This window comes from Cheilinus undulatus, linkage group 17, assembly GCF_018320785.1.
Source record: "Cheilinus undulatus linkage group 17, ASM1832078v1, whole genome shotgun sequence".
Classification (NCBI taxonomy): domain Eukaryota; kingdom Metazoa; phylum Chordata; class Actinopteri; order Labriformes; family Labridae; genus Cheilinus; species Cheilinus undulatus.
The window spans coordinates 1763523-1777163 of NC_054881.1; the positions used below are offsets into that span (position 1 = coordinate 1763523).

The 13641-nt window shown below is 42.0% G+C and overlaps 1 protein-coding gene across 1 annotated transcript; it reads left to right on the forward strand.

The window, feature by feature from the left end:
* The first annotated feature begins 11186 nt into the window (after positions 1-11186).
* LOC121525484 (nuclear factor 7, brain-like) lies at positions 11187-12914 on the forward strand. The gene has a single exon (XM_041811514.1). The coding sequence runs from the start codon at positions 11396-11398 to the stop codon at positions 12785-12787; it is 1392 nt and encodes a 463-aa protein (XP_041667448.1). The 5' UTR covers positions 11187-11395; the 3' UTR covers positions 12788-12914.
* Positions 12915-13641: the final 727 nt, after the last annotated feature.

The window sequence follows — 13641 nt, forward strand, 5'->3', positions numbered from 1 at the left end:
TAATCCCCTTAATCTGAACACATCCCATTGGAGTCGTCTCACACCGGTTTGATCTCGGAGGTGTGTGTGTGGTTGTGTTTGTATGCAAATGTGAGTGAAGAGCGAGATTAGGATAAAAAGCAGCAGATGAAATAAAGACTGTAGAGAAACTGTGAGATGAGGATAAAAAGATGGAATAAAAGCTGTATGAGGGCAGAAATGAGGCTGTTTACCTTTAATGAACTCCGCTTTCTTCTTCTTCTTCGTCTCTTTTTAGCGCGCGTTTCCTCTCCTGAGGCGGCGGTTAAAGGGAACGTGGAGGATGCTGGGAAACTTCAGTGCGCTCAGGTGAGCCAAGCTCCCGCTGCTGTAGAGATTTCTTTTATCTGGCGGCGTTTCTATCAGATTTCCCCGTCAGATATTTCAGACGCCTGTCAGAGTTTAACGGTTCTTCATCAGACTGATTCTGCTCTGATTCTCCGTCAGAGGACTGATCGTCTGCAGAGATCAGAAGATCACTTTGATCAATCACACAATCATTAAAGATATCTAGAAGTTAACAGGAAGTAATCAGCTCCTCATTAACGAGGAAACAGACGTAAATGTTTGATCTGCTCCTTCAGGAGTTTGTCTGTGACCCGGATTATTCTTTAAAAACGTCTCATTTCACAGCAGCTTTTCTGGAAATTAAGCTTCTCTGTAAATGAATGAGTGGAATTTAATCTGTTATAAACTCTGCTGGAGGATTTTATCGTTGATGCTGCAGCCTCAGTATGAGCACAGAAGATCCAGCTAACAGGAAGTCACATAGAGGACACAACAGGGCAAAACTTCAAAATAAAATATTAATTCAAACAGTACAAAGAGACCACTGTTTATTTACCCATCCATCCTTCCATCATACATACATCCATCCAAACATCCATCCGACCATCCATCCATCCATCCATCCATGCATCTGTCCATCCATCCATCCAACCAACCATCCATCCATCCAACCATCCATCCATCCATCAATTCATCCACCTTCCCAACCATCCATCCATGCATGCATCCATCCATCCTCCCAGCCCTCCATCCATCCATCCATCCATCCATGCATCTGTCAATCCATCCACACAACCATCCATCCAACCATCCATCCACCCATCCATCCATCCATCCATCCATCCATCCATCCATCCAACCATCCATCCATTCATCCATCCAACCATCCATCCATCCAACCATCCATCCATCCATCCATCCATCCATCCATCCATCCATCCATCCATCCATCCAACCATCCATCCATCCAACCATCCATCCATTCATCCATCCAACCATCCATCCATCCAACCATCCATCCATCCAACCATCCATCCATCCATCCATTCATCCATCCAACCATCCATCCATCCAACCATCCATCCATCCATCCATCCATCCATCCATCCATCCATCCATCCATCCATCCATCCATCCAACCATTCATCCATCCAACCATCCATCCATTCATCCATCCATCCATTCATCCATCCAACCATCCATCCATCCAACCATCCATCCATCCAACCATCCATCCATCCATTCATCCATCCAACCATCCATCCATCCAACCATCCATCCATCCATCCATCCAACCATCCATCCATCCATGCATCTGTCCATCCATCCACACAACCATCCACACAACCATCCACACAACCATCCATCCATCCATCCATCCATCCATCCAACCATCCATCCATCCAACCATCCGTCCGTCCATCCATCCATCCATCCATCCATCCATCCATCCATCCATCCAACCATCCATCCATCCAACCATCCATCCATCCATCCATCCATCCATCGATGCATGTCTATTAGAGATTGTTCCAGTTATAATCTGCTCCTCTGTATTTACATATATATATAATTAAACAAACAGCGACTGGTGTTCAAGTAGGTGATCTAAAGGTAGCTACTCTGCTACATGCAGATGATATAGTCCTCCTTGCAGGGACTGAAAACAACCTTCAGAATCTGTTAAACAGTGTTTGCTGTTGGTGTAGTAAATGGAGATTAAAGATAAATAGAGATAAATCTCAGATTATGCATTTCAGGAAGAAGGGGCAGTCACAAACTGAGTTTGAATTTTGTTTTGGTTCTACTCCCCTTTTATTTACTGAGAATTACAAGTATCTAGGATTGACCACTGATGAACATTTTACATCTGTTGAAGGAGTTAAACTTTTATCAGAATCTGCAGGTAGAGCTCTGGGAGCCGTCCTTAATAAAGTTAAACTTTGTCGTGATCTTGGCTACAAAACGTACACACAGCTGTATACATCCTGCGTTTGCCCTGTATTAGACTATGGGGCAGGGGTTTGGGGTTACCGTAGTCCATCCAGATGTGAAGCAGTTCAGAATAGAGCTATTTGCTGCTTTCTGGGCATACATAAAAATGCCCCAAAACTTGCATTCAACAGTGATACGGGCTGGGAACCTTGTGCAGTGAGACATATAGGTGACATGGTGTGGCTATGGAACAGATTGATCAATATGCCAGAGAGCAGACTGACTAAACAAATATTTAACTGGGACATGTCCAATAGTTACACCTGGGCAAGAGAAGTAGCAAAAATATTTGATAGGCTGGTCTCCAGTATATATATAGGAATAAATTAAGGTGTCATGTCAACCAAATCAAATCAAATCAATACTTTTTGAGAGGTATAAACAAAATTGGGCTGAGGAGGTTGTATGTAAACCTAAATTAAGAATTTATAATCTGGTTAAAAGAGTTTAGAGTCCAGAGCTTTATGTTACTCTAAACCTAACCAGGGTCAGAGATCTGTCTGTGCTCAGCTCAGACGTGGCGTCCTTCCTCTGGCTCTGGAAACAGGTCGCTTCCATGCTGTACCTGAGGAAGTGTGTGTGTGTGTGTGTGTGTGTGTGTGTGTGATTTGGGTGAAGTTGAAAATGAAATGCACTTTTTATTCTATTGTCCTCTGTATCACAATCTAAGATGTCAGCGTCTCTGTAAAATGTCTGCAGTGTCCTGATTTGTTTTCTATGTCTGATGAAGAAAGACTCAAATTTTTGTTTCACACAAAGTGTTTCAACTTACACAATTTGTGCTGAATGCTTTTCAACAGCGTAAGGAACACTTTATATTTGACTAAAGCTGCGGTCTAATAACAAGAGCAAAGTCTAACTGCTAATGAGCAACATTTTGTTGACACTCGATTTGTTCCTGTCTGATATGTGCTGTGATCAGTTACTCTCATCTTTGCTTGATTGCTCTTATTTGTTTTGTATTTCAGTGTCCTGTAAGCCTGTGAGGGCTGGGCTCCTCTTTTGGTGTATGGCACGATGAAATAATAAAACAAACAAACAAACAAACAAACAAACAAACAAACAAAGATATAAACCTCTATTAGAGATTATTCCAGTTATAATCTGCTCCTCTGTATTTATAAATGTTGATTAGAGATTATTCCAGTTATAATCTGCTCCTATGTATTTATAAATGTTGATTAGAGATTATTCCAGTTATAATCTGCTCCTCTGTATTTATAAATGTTGATTAGAGATTATTCCAGTTATAATCTGCTCCTCTGTATTTATAAATGTTGATTAGAGATTATTCCAGTTATAATCTGCTCCTATGTATTTATAAATGTTGATTAGAGATTATTCCAGTTATAATCTGCTCCTCTGTATTTATAAATGTTTATTAGAGATTATTCCAGTTATAATCTGCTCCTCTGTATTCATAAATGTTGATTAGAGATTATTCCAGTTATAATCTGCTCCTCTGTATTTATAAATGTTGATTAGAGATTATTCCAGTTATAATCTGCTCCTATGTATTTATAAATGTTGATTAGAGATTATTCCAGTTATAATCTGCTCCTCTGTATTTATAAATGTTTATTAGAGATTATTCCAGTTATAATCTGCTCCTCTGTATTTATAAATGTTGATTAGAGATTATTCCAGTTATAATCTGCTCCTATGTATTTATAAATGTTGATTAGAGATTATTCCAGTTATAATCTGCTCCTCTGTATTTATAAATGTTTATTAGAGATTATTCCAGTTATAATCTGCTCCTCTGTATTCATAAATGTTGATTAGAGATTATTCCAGTTATAATCTGCTCCTCTGTATTTATAAATGTTTATTAGAGATTATTCCAGTTATAATCTGCTCCTATGTATTTATAAATGTTGATTAGAGATTATTCCAGTTATAATCTGCTCCTCTGTATTCATAAATGTTTATTAGAGATTATTCCAGTTATAATCTGCTCCTCTGTATTCATAAATGTTTATTAGAGATTATTCCAGTTATAATCTGCTCCTCTGTATTTATAAATGTTGATTAGAGATTATTCCAGTTATAATCTGCTCCTCTGTATTTATAAATGTTGATTAGAGATTATTCCAGTTATAATCTGCTCCTCTGTATTTATAAATGTTGATTAGAGATTATTCCAGTTATAATCTGCTCACACAGACTCTCACAGCTCCGTCTTGTGGGTGAATGTTTGTTTTATAAACTTAAAGGCTGATCTCCTTCTCCAACCATTAAAGTTTCCTTTTATTCTAAATTAAACTTGTTTAATCCGTCTAATATTCCTCCGTCTGCTGTATCTCTGTGTGCTGGCAGGCTGACTGTGTCTGATGGTTTTAATTAGTCAGCTTTCTGCTTACGTATTCCTCACAAACGGAGCCAACTTTAAACAAACTTCCTGGCCTTAAATCTTCTCGGAGTCTCCAGCCTGAACCGCTGGAGCCGACTTTTCCTGAACATCCTTCCTGCTGTTTGATGATCAAAGATGGGCTAATTCATCAGAACTGAGCCGTCTCTTTTATTTTGATTCCAGACGCTGATGTTCGCAGCGCTGGTGTGAATAAAAATCAGCTTAGAAAAAAAGAGAGACTGCAGATGAGAAGTGTTGATTGGAGGAAATTTGGGGGATTGTGTTCGGGGGTCTAAACAGAAATAAAGCAGCAGCAGAGAGGCTGACTTTGCCTCAGCTTCGTTAGAAACAGTCTGATAGTTTTGATTGATAATTTTCCTCCCTCTCCTCTCTTTTCCTGCCTACACAGACAACACAGCGGTGTGTGTTTGTGTGTGTAGTGTACAGTAGTGTGTGTTAGGGAGCAGCAGGTTGCTGTTGATTCAATAAGAAAGCTATTTTCTCTCCTTCTGCATCCGAGCTGGAAACAATCAGTCTTCAGGGTGATGTTCCCTCTTACCCCTATTGATTTTAGCTCTCTCTCCTCCCTGTGTGTGGATCCACCAAATAATCCCCATCCATCCCCTGGTTCCTCCTGCTCTGCTCCAGCTCAGTTAACCTGCACGCTGTGGAAGAGGGAATCAATGGCTACCCTCGCCCCGACACACACACACGGTCTGAAACAGGAGCCTGATAGGATGATTTCAGTCATGTGATCCTGATGAAGCGTGAAAATTAGACATGGGGTCTACGAGGAAAGTTAGTCCATTAGAGCTCCATGTGGACCAATCAGAACATTTCTTTAGTTATGATTTTTACTATGACGTGATGGACCACAGGTGAACCGGTTTACCTGGAGAGGAGCTGATCCAGATCACTAATGACTTAGTCCTGCAGACCCCCTACTAACAGTCTAGATAGATGAACGAAGACCAGAGTCTAGAGGAGTCTAGGACTGAGACCAGAGTCTACATGAGTCTAGGACTGAGACCAGAGTCTACAGGAATCTAGGACTGAGACCAGAGTCTACAGGAGTCTAGGACTGAGACCAGAGTCTACAAGAGTCTAGGACTGAGACCAGAGTCTACATGAGTCTAGGACTGAGACCAGAGTCTACAGGAGTCTAGGACTGAGACCAGAGTCTACAAGAGTCTAGGACTGAGACCAGAGTCTACATGAGTCTAGGACTGAGACCAGAGACTAGAGGAGTCTAAGACTGAGACCAGAGTCTACAGGAATCTAGGACTGAGACCAGAGTCTAGAGGAGTCTAGGACTGAGACCAGAGTCTACAGGAATCTAGGACTGAGACCAGAGACTAGAGGAGTCTACGACTGACATCAGAGTCTACAGGAGTCTCAGACTGAGGCCAGAGACTAGAGGAGTCTAGGACTGAGACCAGAGTCTACAGGAATCTAGGACTGAGACCAGAGTCTAGAGGAATCTAGGACTGAGACCAGAGTCTAGAGGAGTCTAAGGCTGAGACCAGAGTCTAGAGGAGTCTAGGACTGAGACCAGAGACTAGAGGAGTCTAAGGCTGAGACCAGAGACTAGGACTGAGACCAGAGTCTAGAGGAGTCTAGGACTGAGACCATAGTCTAGAGGAGTGTAGGACTGAGACCAGAGTCTAGAGGAGTCTAGGGCTGAGACCAGAGTCTACAGGAATCTAGGACTGAGACCAGAGACTAGAGGAGTCTACGACTGACATCAGAGTCTACAGGAGTCTCAGACTGAGGCCAGAGACTAGAGGAGTCTAGGACTGAGACCAGAGTCTACAGGAATCTAGGACTGAGACCAGAGTCTAGAGGAGTCTAGGGCTGAGACCAGAGTCTACAGGAATCTAGGACTGAGACCAGAGACTAGAGGAGTCTACGACTGACATCAGAGTCTACAGGAGTCTCAGACTGAGGCCAGAGACTAGAGGAGTCTAGGACTGAGACCAGAGTCTAGAGGAGTCTAGGACTGAGACCAGAGTCTCTTTAGCAGCTTTTCTCCTTCATGTTGTCATAATCTTGTTTATAATGGAAACACTTGAGATTATGAACCTTTTCAGGTACTGTTAGACTGAAATGATGACTCAGGGCAAAGACTGGCTTGTGTAAAAAAGGCAAGGATGAAATGTTATATAAGCCATCATCTTTTTAAAGTATATTAAATACTTTAAAGGTTGAAATCATCAAAGGCCCAGGAAGGAATGTTTGAAAGACATTAAAGGATGATATCTTCAAAGGCAAGCATGAAATATTTTATGCACATCAAAGGACGACATAATCTTTAAAGGTGAGAATGTAATGTTTTATAGACATTAAAGTCTTTGAAGGCAAGGATGGAATGTTTTATAAACATAAAAGAATGTAATGATCCTAAAAGGCGAGGATGGAATGTTTAAAGTTATAAAAGGATTACATCATCTTCAAAGGCAAGGATGGAATGCAGTCATACGGGTAAAATGACGGTGACCCAGTGCCTCAGTCTGTTTAAAATATCTGATGATTGACTGTGTTAAATACAGCACTGGGGTCCAGAAGAACCAAGACTGAGCACAAACCACTGTCAGCTGCCATCAAAGGTCATTGGTCACCTTGAGCAGGGCTGTGTTGGAGCTCTGGTACCTCCAGAAAAAGACACAATGTTCCTCCAGTGCTGAGTTTATATAGGATAACATTTCACAATCAGCAACAGACTGGACCGGGACACATGGAGGGGCTGGGTTACCCAGGTGGTCCACAGTCTTAAATAAAACCTGTGGCTGTTGTGAGTGTTTCGCACACTGCAGGGCTCCAACAATATTGTTATTTATTGCACCAAAGTGGTGACATTTGCTCGAAACGTCACCACTTTGGTGCAATAAATAACTATATTGTTGGAGCCCTGCAGTGTGCGAGACGCTTTTTTGTTTTTTGACAGTATCCTTTTCGACTCAGCACCTGCCCGCCTAGGTTTGGATGTGCGCGTAGACCTTTTTTCCTGCTGTTGTGATTATGAAAATTTAGTTTTTAAATATATTACTTTGTTTACTACACAGTGAAAAGTACAGAATAAATCCTTCAGGATGTTAAAATGCACACAGACCTGACTGATTCCATCTTTGCTCTGCTCTCCTATCCTCTTTCATGGCTTCAATGTTTTTAAGAACTACTTGTTGAAGGTTTAGTAATTATCAGGTCCTTTTAATCCCAGATAAGTAGGAAATATCAAAAATGCATGCAAACTTAAAGCTTAGGTCTCATAGCTCTTACCTTAACCAGAAGTGTATCTGGTTTTATTTTGAAAGTTTCTGCATGTACTTCCTCCCTGTCAGCGATGGTCTGCAGGGCATGCACCTGCAGCCAGACTGCCATTGTTGTTGCAGCAGTTTAACTTGATTTTATGTTTTGCTCCTTATATTGTGAACCGTCTCCATCATAAATCATCTGTTTCAGAGCGTTATATAAATAAAGTTTTTTATTCTGATTAGTTCAGCAGCTTCTGTCTGTTTCTCCCCTTCAGCTCAACAGAAGCACTCTCCTCATTACGGTCAACAAGTGAGATATGCAGCCAGCGCGCTGATCCTCTCTGTAATTCACAGTTTTAATCAGCACAATCAATCTTCACCTCTGTCCCCGCTCGGCTAAACGCCGTCTCCTCGCTGCTGGAACATTTATTTGCGGGTACTTGACTCCCTCCTCCAGAAGAGCGCGGCTACAAGCGGGCTAATAAAGCGGCTAATTGTGTGGTTGTCGGGCGGGATTGATTTGTCTGTTTCAACACTGATAACACAACCAATCATCTCTGCGTGTGAAGGCTGCACGCTCGCACGCTGCGGCTGACATTTGACGGCCATGAGTGTCCCTGTGTGGAGAACGGCGAGCAGACTTCTGCAACAAACTTGTGTTGACAACAAGGACAAATGAAGGTTTCTGCGGCGGTTTTGTTTACACCCAAATGCTCAGAGAGAGAGTGACAGACCAACAGGCGGAGGGAGGAAAGACGAGCGCTCGGCTGTTTATTTACGTATGTCTGTCTTTATCTGCCTCTGTGAGCGAGGATGACTGATCTAATTCGAGTCTGTGAAGGGATAAAGACCATCCCACACGACTCCTCAGATTAACTCTCCGAAAATGATGTTTTTATCACACAACTTTGCTTTGCCAAATAGGCAGATTATGTTCCCTGGCACTGGTTTTTCAAAGGTATTCCTACGTGTTTGTACAAGACAAACAGGAGTGGAGTTTACACAGTGGGTGGGGATAAATGCGCCTGGCTTTCAGACTTTCTGCTCGATTATGTCCTTGAAATTTGCTCCCCTCCTGTTCAGCCGACATAATCAATAAATGGTCAGATCTGAGCTGATTCCTGTCTGCTCCTCGGCCATTAAAGCTCAAAAACATCAGCGAGGGATGCTGGGAGATATCTATGCACTTTTCTTTGCAGAATTCTCCTCTTTAAGTGCATCAGTCCTCCAGTTTAAGGACAATTATCCATCTGATTATAAAGATACAGCAGAAAATTCAGAGTTATGTGTGAAACTTAGGACCAGGATTTGCATAGATAGTGACCACTACTTGTCTGGTTTTTGCAACATATCCACAAAAAGATTTGGACCAACTATGCTGAGTCTTAGATACACCGAAGCATCTGTTTGTCCAAGGCTCTAAGAGCCACTGAGGACCACATCACAGACTCTGAGGGCCACATCACAGACTCTGAGGACCACATCACAGACTCTGAGGACCACATCACAGACTCTGAGGGCCACATCACAGACTCTGAGGACCACATCACAGACTCTGAGGACCACATCACAGACTCTGAGGACCACATCACAGACTCTGAGGACCACATCACAGACTCTGAGGACCACATCACAGACTCTGAGGGCCACATCACAGACTCTGAGGACCACATCACAGACTCTGAGGACCACATCACTGACTCTGAGGACCACATCACAGACTCTGAGGACCACATCACAGACTCTGAGGACCACATCACTGACTCTGAGGACCACATCACTGACTCTGAGGACCACATCACTGACTCTGAGGACCACATCACTGACTCTGAGGACCACATCACTGACTCAGTGGGCCTTTTAACTTTAAATGGATGTTTAGGGTTAAGATCAAGGAATTTTACTTTTTTTTGGGCTTAACCCTTGTGCCCTCCTCAAATTTACTACACTTTTTACACCTTCGAGGCAAAAATGTACACAGACAGAAAAATTGCCATTAAATCAACATCAATATTTTTTTCTCCATTTTTATTTTTTATAAATCTCTTTAACAACTTCAGACCTGCTCAAAACCACAAAAAATAAATAATTCTCAGAATTTTAACCCTTTTAATGCCAGTTTGATTATTTAAAATATTTCATTTTTTACTGCAAATATCACAAGAAGTGGATTATTTTCCATATAATAAATAGTAGAGAGATGGGGCTTTTGGGGTGATAAGAGTCTGGATGGGTCAAATAATTCACTTTTTGTGTTTTTTTTTTTTTTGTAGAAAAAAAATTAAATATTTCAAATAATCAAACTGGCATTTAAAGGGTTAAATTCTTGAAAATGATTGAAAAAAAAAAGTAGAAAAAAAAATTGTTGTATGTGGATTTAATGGCAGTTTTTGTACATTTTTGCCTCGAAAGTGTCCAGAGGGTACAAAATTCATTGCGAGAGCATGAATGACATTTAAGAGTGAAATATGTTGGATTTCAAAAATTTAACTAGAAAGAAAAGTTGCTGTAAAAATTCATGCCACAAGCTGCAAAACTGACAAAATGATCACAAATTAAAAAAAAAAAAAGTTGAGAAAATTGGCCCAAAAATGCCTGAGGAGGGCACAAGGGTTAAATCTAGCATGTTTTACAGCTGTTAGATATACGGTGTCTCAGATGAACAGTCTGGAGCCAGACTGTACTGAATCAATGAGGATGGATATGATAAAGAAAGGTGATGTAGGTCTGTTGGTCCAGACAGTTAAACTACACAATCTTATTCCAGCGTTTTATATTTACAGCTGATGTAGGCTGATATTTAGACGTAATTTATTGGGAGCAAACATTAGCACAAATGTTCAGATTATATTGAAAATATCATACATCCCTACAGCAAACAAACTCTTTTTGAAAAGAAAAGCTTTTTTTAACATTGTGTGAGGATTTTAGTTTTGAGGGAAATGTTTTTGCAGTTGCCCCTCTGGGCCACCGTACTCAGCCAGTGTTAACTCCAGCTCTCTTAAACAGATCTGTAGCATATATTAACATTGTAGCGTCAAAATCAGAAACACCACAGAAGAAGATGATCTGTTCCTGTTACATAGAGGATTAAAAATCATTCCTGATCTCCAGATTCTGCTTCATGAAAACATCAGACTGGTTTCTGTGTTCCTGCTCTGAGGAAGCTCCGCCCCCTCACCCTATTTAACCTCAGACCAAACAAAAAACAGACTGTTACTTTGACCTGAAGAGACGGTCACTCCGACAGAGAGAGAGAGAGCTCCGGACCAAAACCAGCACCACTTCCACTGAGAGAGGACAGCAGGAGGGAGTACTGGGAGTACTGGTTCTACTGGGATAACTGGGAATACTTCCACTTTAACCAGGTACTGAATCCACCAACTGAAGCAGACTTTAAAAGAACTCAGAACCAAAGAGAGAGGAACTTTCAGGGACGGGGAGTGGCTTCCTGTTTGTCTGCAGCGTCTCCAGCTTCACTCCAGACAAAATGGCGTCCAAGTTAGAGGAGGATCTGAGCTGTCCGGTCTGCCTGGACATCTTTAAAGATCCCATCATGCTGTCCTGCAGCCACAGCTTCTGTAGAGAGTGTGTGGAGAAGAGCTGGAAGGAGAAGGAGGACAAGGAGTGTCCCATCTGTAAGAGGAGACAGTCGAAGGAATTAAATCCTAACTTTGCTTTAAAGAATCTGTGTGAGACTTTTCTGCAGGAGAGAGAACAGAGAGCTTCAGAGGATCTCTGCAGTCTGCATCAGGAGAAGCTCAAACTCTTCTGTCTGGACCATCAGGAGCTGGTGTGTCTCGTCTGCAGAGATTCAGAAAAACACACTGAGCACCGATTCAGACCCATCGATGAAGCTGCAGAAGAACACAAGAAGAACCTTGAGGAAACTCTGCAGCCCTTAAAGGAGAAGTTAGAGGCTCTTAAAGATGTTAAAGTGGAGTTTGATCTAACAGAAGCTCACATGGAGGTCCAGGCCCGACACACAGAGAGGCAGATTAAGGAGCAGTTTCAGAAGCTTCATCAGTTTCTAGCAGAGGAAGAGGAGGCCAGGCTGCATGCAGTGAAGGAGGAAGAGGAGCAGAAGAGACAGAGGATGAAGGAGCAGATGGAGGCTCTGAGAGTACAGATAGCAGATCTTTCACAGACAGTCAGAGCCACAGAGGACCAGCTGACGGCCCAAGACGTCTCCTTCCTGAGAAACTACAAGGCTGCAGTGGAGAGAGTCCAGCAGCGCCCCCTGCTGGAGGAGCCACAGCTGCCCTCAGGAGCTCTGATAGACCAGGCCAAACACTTGGGCAACCTGGGCTTCAAGATCTGGACCAAGATGAAGGACATGGTCTCTTACACGCCCGTCATTCTAGACCCAAACACGGCTGGATTAAAGCTCATCCTGTCTGATGATCTGACCTCTGTGAGAGGAGGAGGAGAGAGTCAGCAGCTTCCTGATAATCCAGAAAGGGTTTGTTACTACTACTCTGTCCTGGGCTCTGAGGGCTTTAACTCAGGGACTCACAACTGGGACGTCCAGGTCAGTGACAGTACAAACTGGATCCTGGGAGTGTTACCAGAGTCTGCTGAGAGGACAGGAGGCATATGGTATAGAATCTGGGTAGTAGAGTTCTATGGTGGTGAATACAGCACACAGTCACCATCACATGGATCCACTGTTCTCTCAGTTCAGACAGAACCAAAGAGGATCCGAGTGAATCTGGACTGTAACAGAGGAGAGCTGTCGTTCTGTGATCCTGATACTAACACACTCATACACTCCTTCACACACACTTTCACTGACAGGATGCTTCCAATCTTTTATTATTGGTCTGACTCCCCACTGCAGATTCTCCCAGAGAAGATCTCTGTGAGCGTGGAACCAAACTAAACCAACATCATGTTTTCAAAGACAGAGGACTCTGTAATCCTGGACTTTAACTGTCATTGATCCTCATTGTTCAGACTGATCTCTATGTGATTATTGAAAGCCACATCTTATTGATAATCTATTGGAAAAGGTGAATAAATGGATTGATATATCCAATCAGATGACAAGGTTGGACATTGTTTGTTTCCCATGACCAGAACAGGAGTCTGAACTAGATCCACGTCCCCCCTCAGTGCTCTATTCTGGACCATACTGGCTTTGGTTTGAAACAGGTCTCTACACAAGCTCTGAGCTTTAAAACATCAGAACTTGACCTTACAATTCAACTTAAAGCCTTTACTGTCATCATATAACAGGATAGAACTAAAGTTAGAGCGCCACCTATGGTCCACTGACATATAGGGTTAAAGACATGAGCAGCTCATTCAGAAAGCTTCATGTAAAAACCCACATCACAGTCGACACAGACGCCAACAGTAGAGCGTGATGGTCCACAGAGCTGGGGAACGAGTTCATCATTAACCCTGGAGGATCAGGTCCAAAGGCCAGAAGGCACCAGTCCAGGTGAGTTATTGCACAATCACAGGCTGTTACTGAACTCAATGTAGATGTTTATTTAGTCTGCTGGTTCAGGACCATTTCACATCAGAGACCCGGGACCCAAAAGTCCAGAGCATTGGATCAGTAGAATAATGATAATAATAATAATAATAATAATATGTAATAATACATAGACAGATATTTAAATTCATTAAAATGAAAAAAATACTATATTATTATTTTTTTTATCCGTGCAAAAGATAGATTTCCTTTCTAATGTGAAGTATTTTTTTTGTTGCTATTTTTAATGAATG